This window comes from Alligator sinensis, unplaced genomic scaffold, assembly GCF_000455745.1.
Source record: "Alligator sinensis unplaced genomic scaffold, ASM45574v1 scaffold1260_1, whole genome shotgun sequence".
Classification (NCBI taxonomy): Eukaryota; Metazoa; Chordata; order Crocodylia; family Alligatoridae; genus Alligator; species Alligator sinensis.
In genome coordinates this window covers 133,759-145,059 of record NW_005843440.1, presented here as the reverse complement: position 1 = coordinate 145,059, position 11,301 = coordinate 133,759, and the positions used below count along the sequence as shown (strand labels likewise).

At 37.5% G+C, this 11,301-nt stretch overlaps 1 protein-coding gene across 1 annotated transcript in view; it reads left to right on the top strand.

Annotated features, from left to right (window-relative positions):
• Positions 1 to 206: 206 nt before the first annotated feature.
• Positions 207 to 11,301, top strand: part of TLK1 (tousled like kinase 1) — a gene marked incomplete at its 5' end in the record, with an annotated part of 74,015 nt that continues 62,920 nt past the window's right edge. Inside the window, one exon of the mRNA XM_006038714.3 lies at positions 207 to 278. Coding sequence (XP_006038776.1) covers positions 207 to 278 — 72 coding nt within the window. The remainder of the gene's footprint in view (positions 279 to 11,301) is intronic.

Genomic DNA, 11,301 nt, shown 5'->3' with positions numbered 1-11,301 from the left:
TAGGAATGATCAATTTAACTGTGCAAGATCAGTGCATTTGTCTATCAAATTCAGTTTCCTACTTACAGGTTATATGATACCTATGGTTGATCATTTTTTCTTGAAGTGTAAAATTTGATTGCTTTTATTCTGTATTACTACAGATGTTAATAACTTACTAGGTATTTTATAAATTTGAGCATATTTATTTGTCTTTTTTTCACTAGGCCTCAACCAATAATGAAAGCTCTAATCATAGTTTTGGAAGTTTGGGATCTCTAAGTGATAAAGAATCAGAGGTATGTATGCTAAAAAAAAATAAAAAAATGACAACTACAGATTTAACTGTATGTTTTGGTTCAACACTTATTTTAAATATAATGTGCCCTCTGTTTACCATGAAATTAAAAAGTATGTGTAACACTAAAATGTACAATATATTGAGGAACAAAGTAAGGCTTTATCAAAGTTATTGTTGTCTTTGAGGTTCCGTTGGTTGCTTGCTTTATCATTAAAGGCTAACTGCATTGTTTTAGCTTAGATCTGTTACAAAAACAAGGGGGTGATAGGTAGGAAGGGGAGGAAAAAGGCACAGAGAGGTCTTTAAGCTACCCTTTTGCCTTACTGATTCTGGTCTGCTTTGGGCAAAAGAAGCTCCAGTTTTATTTAGGGGGCAGGGGAAGATGGAAGGGTTCTGTCTGAGTTCCTTTATCTTCTGTAGGATTTCCAAACTCCATAACTCTCTGTGCTTTGTCCTGCTCCTGACTCAGTCTTCTGCTCCTGGCATGCCTCCATGCCAGGAAAACAGGGGGTCTTTCACTCCCTTTATGCTACTTCATCTCTTTTCCCTGGTATATAGTCAAAATTACACAGACTTCACAGATGAGAGATGAAGGAGCAAGTTGTAAGTATTCAAACTGGAAACAACTTGTATTTTTTTCAAGATATGAAGTGGAGATCCATTTTCAATTTGAGTAGCCATTTTATTTGTGATTTCAAACATAAGGTCTTTCTACTGCTAGCTTATCAGCCAGATAACAATGACAAACCAATTTTCAAAGTTATTCCAGCATTGTTAGTCTGGCTGCCATCCTTTTCTGACCTTATCAGTCTTGGCTTTGCCTCAGATGTATGTGAATATATTGTAACTCTGAGGATTTGCAGACTTCTGACAGTATGAGCAGCAGTGGTTCAGTCAATTGCCGTTAGTAGCAAGAGACTGAAAAAGCACTGGAAAGGACATAGTTATGCCAAATGCTATTTAAATACCTAACCTTCTACTGGTTCTCATTTTTGTGCAGCTGTATGCATGTGTTCACACACTCTTGAAAAGTATAGTTGAGGGCTCTGACTCATCAGGCTTTCCCTCCCCCAGAGAGAATCCGCAGGCAGCACAAAAGTATAGTACAAGTAATAGGAATGTCTCCTATATTAAGTTCTCACTGGTTAAGCCTTAATGGATCTTTCTTGTATCAGGCACCCCAGTGAGTAATTCATCTGAATGTTTATGGGTGCCCATTCAAATCTAGATCTGAATACAGGGAACAAACTAGATCTTCACCTAAGAGTAGAGGCTCCTTCATCTGTCACCTTCTTGGAGTCCTAGGAATCTAACAAGGGAAGTAGAGAAATCTCTAAGGAATAAAACAGACAGTTACAGAGTAGGCCTGGAATTTCTGTTCTGATCATTCCAAATGTTTCTCTTCTAAAACCTAGAACTCTTCAGCTTTAATACTTGGTGTGTGTGTTTGGTGTTTGCTGTGTCTGTAACAGGAAAGGATCTGACCATGTTTCAGCAAATGGATATATAAAATTATTTGGGTCTTTCCTAATATTGTCGTATTAGATATTAGGCCTGGTTCAAGGTACTTAATATTCAAGGTAGATAAATCAAGGTTTTATCTTGGTCTTCAACTTCCTTTTGGCGTAAGGCCTCTTGATAAACCTCTTGAAAGCAATGTCTGAACAGCAAGTCTAAAGCAACTGAGCATAAACCTGCTCATAGGCAATTCCTGGAGTAGGAGGTTAGCTCTATCTATTTCATCTTCCATCTACCCCATAGCAGGGGCTGACAACATTTTACAGTGAGGGGGCCTCATTAACAGAGCTTAACTCTTAGCATGAGCTGTTTCCAGCCTAACCTTTGCAGCCACAGCCAGTCTCCACTCCACCCCACAATGCTGCCAGCATTTCTCCCCGCTGAGCAAGTGAAGCCCTCCCCTGCAGATACCATTAGAGCCCACACTACCAGAATGCTGCAGAAGCCCACAAGCACCTTGGGCCAGATCTGGCCTGCAAGCTGTAGGTTACCACGCCCTGTGCATATAGGATTTTCTCATGTAGATTACCATTGAAGTCATCCTTGTTATGCCAGGATGGTTTCTGAAGTGTTATTAATTATGAAGGCCTCTCTTTGAGAAACTTCTGGTAGTGACTACATTTGTTTAGGTGTAGGAAGGCATAGTGTTGTCCCACAGGTTCAACAAAGAAAAGTTTGAGGGAGGAGACTATAGCAATACAGACCAAAACAGTTTTAACCTTGCTTGTTACTTTCCCATTCATAGAACTATCCAAAGTTGAACTGTATTTCTTAAGGCTAACTCTTTGTCCCCTCATGGTTTTTTTACTCTATCCACAAGTCTGTTTCTTCAGACTTCCTATCAGAAAATTGCAGTTACCAAGATTTTCATTCAGAGTCTCTGTTTCATAGGTCTCTGCCACAGGTTACGCTTGAGACCTGATTAACCAGTTAATCACGTCTTAAGATACGACCTGGCCACACGTTAAAGCAATTATTTGCATCATAAAACATGGAATACACCATAAAGTTATTCTGTAAAAAATGTGTAATAACTTGGCTGTTGGTTCGTATGATGCCATTAATTGAATGTTTGGCCAGGTGAACCCCTGTGGCTGGGAGGCCCATCAGTTGAGAAGGCTCCGAGCAACTGGAGCTTGCTACTTGCTGGTGCAGGGGAGCCTGGGATCATGATCCTGGTTCCCTGCTCGGACAGTAAGTTATGATGAGATCTGATGCTTGATCCTACAGTCATGCCTACTGCCATGCACATGTGGCATGGCAAAAAGCACAGTTGTGAATATCGTGCATCAGATCCCATTGCACCTTTACCTGCATGCCTGGCAGGGGCCATAGTTTTGGCACCTAAATGAGTTTCACAATTCTAAATGAGTTCAGACTTGATTAGACTAATAATTTGCCGTAATTATAGCCATCAGTAGCAAGCCACTGTTGTAACTGCACTGGCAGGACCCTTTATTTGGACAAAGCTTGAAAAAAGCTTTGCTTTATTTGCAAAAAGCTTTGCCTGTCTACACCAGGATTGCATTGATGTGCATGCCTAAACATAGGTGTCCTGAATTCTTAAAACTGGAATGATATTTTGCATAAGAGAGCTGGACCTGAATTGTTTTTGCATGCTGTGGTAAGTAAAAATTATTACTGGTCAGACAGAGGTTCTTAAATTTTCAGAGGAACTTCTTCATGTCAAAGTGGCTTAAACCTTAAGGAACCTATGTTTCTGTAGTTAGCAAAGTAAAGAGCTCAGATCTTCAAGAGCTGATGAGGCTTATTTCTGTATCCTTGTGAATGTACATCTAGTGCAAGACAGGACTTTCATCTTTTCTGTTACAAACTTAGTATATTACAAACAGCTTGGAGAACCTAAACTGAATATCCTTTGTTTACACTACTCCATAGGTTTGTTTCCTGTTTTTCTGCTTTTGAGTAACGTGGCTATCTAGAGAAGTTGTGTTTTGGTGGTTTTAGGATGGAAATGTCTTCTTTTGACATTTTCTTGGCTAGAAGGGTGCAACTGCTTGACTTTCCTTTCTGATGGTTCTCTACAAGAATAATACCGACTTGTTCAATTTTTTGCTTTAGGTCCTTAAGGAATCCATTTAAGAGAAAAGCCTTAATCCTTGGACTTTTTAGTCTGCATTTTTGGGCACAAATAGAAAGATGCAACTTTTGTTTTGTTTTAATTTAAGCTAGCTAAAATGAGAAGGTGTTATAGCTATAGGTCTGATCTTTTCTGATTTTGATTGAATTCCATAAGACAAAAATAATAATTTCTAGAGTTCTGCTAATCAAATATTTGTTTTAGTAAAAATGGACGTGAAAACTGATTCTTTGATATTGAAAATTGATACTTTGTTTAAACAACATGGAGATTGCTCTCAAGCATCAGCAATTTTCAGATGACATTTTGCTCAGCTTCCAAATACACAAGTTTTTTCACTCAGTAGCATCAGTTTAATTTAAGGCCTGAAAGTCCAGCTCTGTTCTTTCTGGCTTGTACATAATAAGGGACTTTTCAAGATTCTGTCTGTAACGGGTTGTGCAGGTTTGATTTCAAGTCTAATGCAAGGCTAAATCGGAACTTTACAGCTCTGATCTTCAAGATAAAATGGAATTCAGCTGATCACCTCATATTTGTATTTATTCTTCAGTGCTTAGAAAGGAATAAGTGATTATGATGCAGTTGGCAGAAGGAAACATGCAGATGCATCTCTGAATGGGATTAGATGTACTGTGTATGATGGTTGTGTTTTGAAATAATCTTATAACCATAACTTTTTACTTTGGACAGTGCTGCAGTAGTGTAGTTGGAAGCTAGCAGTTGCATTGGAAATGTGCAGCTAACGACTGGAAATTTATGTTATAGTATTGCAATTCTATGAAAGAAAAATATAGTAACATACTAGAAGTTACCAGGAATGGTGCTCAGTGGGTGTATCTACACAAGACACTGACTGTGCAGTAGCTTGATACTACTGCGCAGTAGTATCACATGGTGAAAAAACATGATGCAGCGCTACTGCACAGTAGTATTAGGCTACTGCACAGTAGCATCATAAAAAAGGTGTTCACCAGTAATACTGCATAAACAGTTTATGAAAGTACTAAATAAATGTACAGTAACCACTGCACGGTAGTCTCATGTAGACGTGGCCACTGTCTAGCATTTCTATATTCCATCACCTTGGAGTATTTGAGGACCTCATGCTACTGTAATTATCCTCATAACATACTTGTTAGATGGAGAAGTTGGTTATTCCCATTTTGCAGTTAGGAAACTGAGACACTGTCAGTTACTAGGGTCACACAAAATAATCTGGGATTTAAACCCAGATATTCAGAGTAAAAGTTCAGTATATTAACTATACAACTATACTTCCTAAATTGGAGTAATTTCTGTTTTTAATACATTTGAGTACTGGATTTAAGAGTATATACATGTATTGTAAAAAAAAAAACAAACCAAAAAACCCCCCAAAACCCAAAAAACAAACAAAAAACCCCATAGCTGTTTGGGCAGAACAGTTTGCTGCATTTTTTTCAGCTGCTGCAACTTCCTTCCATGTTTTCTGAAAGATAATTTTTGGTGCCATGGTTTATTTCTTGCAGCTGTGATGATTTTATAAAAGGAAAAAAACATCTAAATGTAGGATGTTTTTACATTTTCAATGAGTAATCAGAAAAAATTGTGATATTGAATAAAGAATGTTCTTTTTTGACCCATTTTTCAAAAGGTGCTATAATCTCTTTAAAGAGAATTTTTATAGTTGCAGTGCCAAATATGGTAATGAGTTTATAGTGTTTTGCCCCTTGATATAACATCTGGTTTCATATAATCTGTAATTTTATAAAATGGTAAATTTAAGTTCTAAATATTGCCTGCAAGGTTTAGAAACAGTATGATGATGAAGTGTTGATTATAACAGAAAATTTTTCATGTGAAAAGTACTTTTTGGACTATCAAAGGTTGTTTTTACCATGCATAGCAGTGTCATTTGATGCTTACAAAGATCAATTGTAATACTACAGTTTCTAAAAAGAAAAGTAAAAATGAAATTTTTGGTTAAAAGTGCCATACTCAAATAAATGCATAGCAAATGCATCAGTTTCTAATCAAATTTAATTAGAATATTTATATCATTGTTCTGTGTTTTATTTTATAGTGGTAGATAAATAAATAAATAACCCTGGCCTTTTTCTCAGTGTTTCACTGCAAGACATGTCTTCTTGTTTTTCTGGTGAATATTTTATCTTGTACTCCAGACTCCGTCGAAAAAAATAAATTTATTTTAGAACTTATTAATTCTTAATTTTTCTCCTTATACTTGCATTATAACGTGGGACTTGTTTGTTTTTGATAGACTTATAATTGAGATGCCTTGCAAATATAGGCTGCCTGGGTAATGAGCAGTTGATTTTTGTTGAAGTCTATTTTTGCAGACATGTTTCCAGTATCACATTTGAAGAAACATTTAAAAATGTTCAGTGTTCTATATTTATGATACAAAATAGTCAATGGTATAATTTCACTGAATATTTGTTCTTGAAAACCAAACTTGACTTAATTTTTTTTTAAATATGCAAATTTTATCCGTTTCCTAGACTGTTTATATTTAAGATACCTGATTTGGGTACAAATTTGCTATATATGGTTTTCAGTTAAACTTAAGTGATGCTGGTGGTAGTTTTCCAATAATTTGAATCTATTAATGTAGATTTCTATTTTCCACCATTTCTATTAGTGTGGATTTATTTCTACACCATGTTTTAATTACAAGTGTATCCTTTAATTATAGTTTGTATTTCCCATTCTCTGTAGATAGAGAATTATTTAAAGAAAGAAGGCTTAATATATATCTCGATTGGTCCAGTTTGACTAGTTGTGTAAATGTTCGGCTCTCTTTACTTGTAGTTCTGTAGTTGCAGGAGTTCCTAATAATGTAGAACCTTCATTATAAACGTTATTTCAAAGGTAAATGAAGGTTTAATCGAATTGGAATGTGTAATGTATTCTGAGGAAGGTACTATTGCTTTATATTATAGTAGGCTGTGGTTGTAAACCTGAGTTGTAGAGAGAGCAAGATTTAGAAGAAAAGTAATGGGAAAAATATAAACTCATTCATTATATATGTGACAAAAAATAATAATTAAACATCTCATAGATATTAAGTTTATCAAAGGGAAAGAATGATTAAGCCACAAATGAAAAAATGTTGATTTCTCCTCCCTGTCCAACATGCACATATGCCAAATGTTTTTTTAATCTACCACTATCATAAAAACACAAGACACAAATTGCCTGCCTAAATATTTTATTGAAATGTGATAAGAACCTGATATATTTGCTACATATTCATTTTAGTATGGCATTTTAACCAAGAGTTTCATTTTTACCTTCTTTATTCCTTAATTTTTTTCTATGTACAGTTATGACTCATTCTGCAAGTAAATACTTAAATTGGATTTGTCTTTCTGTCTTTACCCAATTTTTTTTAAAGGAAATTGAGTCCTTTCAGAAAGATGATGTTATAAATATACAAGTTTATTAAGGATAATATTGAAACCAAAGTTATAAACTATAAAATTAAAATAGAAGCAAGGGGAGACCACACAGAATAGTAGTGGTAAAGCAGGGTAGTTTCATAGTTGGTAGGGTCGGAAGGGACCTAAGCAGATCATCTAGTCTGACCCCCTGCCATGGGCAGGAAAGGATGCTGGGGTCAAATGACCCCAGCTAGGTGGCTGTCTAGCCTCCTTTTGAAGACCCTCGGGGTAGGGGCAAGGACTACTTCCCTTGGAAGTTGGTTCCAGCTCCTAGCCACCCTGACAGTGAAGTAGTGCCCCCTGGTATAAAATATACAAATGAGTGTGTTTTTTTTTGTTTTGTTTTTTCCATCCACCATACTATATGTTAATACTTTTAGAATCTGACTTTGAAAGACCTTTTTAAAAATCCTTGTTTTGCCCATAAATTTAAGGGATTTTAATATGCCAGTATTTTTATAAATCTTGCTGAAGTATATATCTGAAGAAAACTCATCTTTTTTATATATAGTTAGGGCCACCAGGAAAACATTCAATGAGTCCAGAGGCTTTCAAACTTTTTTTTTATTATTCTTACAGTTCTATTAGAAAGGGACAATTGCTGACTGAATTCTGAAAAAAAATACTATATTTGTAATTATTTGAATTAAATATACACTCTGCATTATCATATGAAACTGTATCTATCAACAGTGAAAATGATCTCTCGCAATCTCAGGAATCTCGCTAAAGTCCTAGTACTGTACACAAGGTCAAACTAAACAACAAAAGGAATGAAACTGGTTTAAATAAAATGGAATATTTAACTAGAAATTTTTGGTGTCTTTATTTTTTAAATGGAAAAGTTACTTCTACAAAGGCTTGCAAATGAGAAGACAATTGACAGTCATTCTGCAAATGGCAACGCTACTTTTTTGACGCATTTTAAATTATTGTGTAGGTTCTTACAACAGCTGCAGATGCAACTTTAAAAATGTATAGATTTAGGCAGAATTTGAGATTAGTCAAGAGACTGAAGTTCGCAAATTGAAAAATAATGAAGACTGAAGAAAAATCACGATCTCATCAATGCTTGGCTAAACCTTGGCAATCTGTAACTTAGTTTACCTGCTCTGTTAACACAAAGTTAACTGTTTATACTGAATAAAATTGCACATTCCATTAGTCAACAAGCATGATTAAAAGCGGCATTTGTAAGCATGGTGCTATGCTTGCAAACAAACTTTTTATATCAAAATTGTGGAATCGTAGCCAATATACCTTACTATTGCAGGAGTGCTGAGTTGTCCCTCAGCTGTCTGTGGTATCCAAACATTGTAAAAGGTAAATTTTGTCCCAGTCATAAGACATTTAAAACCAAAGTGTAATAATAAACTGTCTGAAGGCAAGAGTGCTAAGAGGTTATTTCTGTCTATATCTGCATAGATTCAAGATTTAAAAAAAATGCAATAAATAAGGAAATTAAATGGGTATTGAGTCTTTATATGTCCTCTTTGTAGCCTTTAAGAAATGGCAGTTTCCAATAGTTTTGTAGCTTTAAGTGGTCCATTTTGAAAAAGATTCATGATTTTAGTATTTGCACCTGGGGTTTTTCTCAGAAATTCAATTTAGTTTAAAAAATGTACAAAGTATGTATAGAATTGGAATATATTTAGAATTCTTTAGATCATGGATTTGAATTTGAATTTTAGTGGAATGTATTGTATTTAAAAAAAAAATCTTTCAAACAAGCACTGGGTGACGAAGTTGGTAGTGCCCCTCTAGTGGCACGGTTTGGGGGATGGCCAGATGCCAGCCCGCATGGCAAAGGGGACAGGAAAGGTGTTTATTGCCCCCTCCATCTGGTCCTACTTGGGAACTGCAGCCAGGGTCTGCCAGCCCTAGCCCCTGCCACTTGCACCCAGCCAGGCAAACTATGGCTGGGGTTCCCTGGGGGGAGAGGAGAGGGAGGGAGGAATAAGCCCCCCCCCTGCCCCCTTCGCCTCAGGCAGCCATACTGGCTGGTGTCTGGTCATACCCCCACCCCTGCCACTGGAGCAGAGATGGGGGAGAGACCCTGACCCTGAGGGCAGCAGCCCCTGTCATGGTGTCCTGGGGAGTGCAGCAGATGCAGCGGCTGGGGTTGGCAGACCCCAGCTACAGTCCCCCAGTGGGAGAAGGTTCAGAGTGGGGAATAAACCTCCTCCCTGCCCCCTTTGCCATGCTGGCTGGCATCTGGCCATGCCCCTGACCCTGCTGCTGGAGCAGCAAGGGTAGGGGTGGCCTTGAAAGGGGAGGGAGGGGGAATTAAATCCCTTTCCCTCCCCCACCATTTGCTTCAGGATGCCACTGGGGCTGGCCACACCCCCTGCCACTTAAGCAGACCCCAGCTGGGGTCCTGGGAAGGGAGGGGGAATAAGTTTGCCCCCACCCCGGTTTGGCTACAGAGCAGAGGGGCAGGGTCAGGGTCAGTCCTGCTCTCTGGAGCAGAGAGCACAGCCAGCCCAGGTCTGAAAAGCATGCTGGGATTACTGGGGGATGCTGATTTAACTTAAACCAGGAAGGGGTAAGTTCCATAAACCAGTTTGACCCAGATCTGTTAAGTCTGATATTGCATTCAGCCAGGTTTATCTTAAGCCAGTTTCAGCCATTTTGAAACTGGTTTATGTGCACTGAACTTACGTTATGTTGCAGTTTTAAACCAGTTTCTGATCACTTATACTGGTTTATGTGTAACTTCTGTCCCTAGCCTGTGACACGCTTCAGCTATCAGCATACAGGAAGTGGTCAGGACATACCTGTACTCTTGCACTTCTTAGCTCAGAGGTTCCCAACTCCTTTAGACTCAAGGTACCCCCCCAGAAAATGCCAGCTTTTAGTTTTCTTTTTCTTTTTCTTGCTATAGAAAAATAATAGAGCAATTTTTCAGTTGCAAAGAACTGAGACCACAGGAGATCAGCATGTTTTTAACACTATGTATTTGTGTGTGATATCTGAGTTTCTTTTGAATCAGGTTTGCACACCTAACAGTGCTAATGTTGTGTAGCACCCCGTGACACACTTGAAAAGATCTCAAGGTATCACTGTCTTAGCTGTTGTATCTATTTCTTGGAGTCAGACAGCTGATGCAATTTTGTGTTGTGGGATTAGCATGGTGCAAATCCTGGGACTGAGGGAAAGCAAATGTGACTTAAAGGCAAGGATTTTTGTGGGCTGTATCTTTTAATGGACCAACTGTATAGTTGGGTAAAGTTAGGTAAGGGTTTAAAAGCAAGGCATTCTTCATCAGGTACCTTCATCAGGATCTGCCTTGCATTTCAGAAGCTTGTGTAACTTTATACTAACTACACAGTTGGTCCAATAAAAGATAGCACCAACAAAAATCCTTGCTCCCTGCTCTCACAATTCCTGGACCATCACAGCTATGTCATTCCCACATTTGAAGATGTTTTTGTCCTTAGTCCCCCTTTCTTAATTATGCTATATGCACTCTAACTTTTGGGTTCATGACTCACATTTAACACTTAAATGCTTTACCTAGTCTATCCTATGGTGTTTACTTCTAACCTGTTTATAATTTGTTTTATTTTATTCTTAACGGGAGATTCATGACAAGGAAATCCATTGCAAGTTGTAGGTAGACAAAATTGGAGTAGTTAACTTTTTGAGCTATAGTCAAGGTATAAACTGTGTAACATCTAAATTCTTGGACTGCTGGTGTAGAAATGAAAATAAACAGTGTTTCTTTCTCCTCACTGATGCTGATATTCTAACTTGTACTGAATTGTTCAGTATTTGTATTACAGTAATGCCTAGAATCTTTAGTCAGGGATTAGTGTTTTATTATGATAGGCAATCTGTAAAGGCCTTGACACATGCCAGTTACCCTGTGACTGTGGTTAGTATTTATATTACTCATTCAAATGGACAAGGTGGATACTGATTAGATGAAAAGAATACATTTCTGTTGGTATATAAAG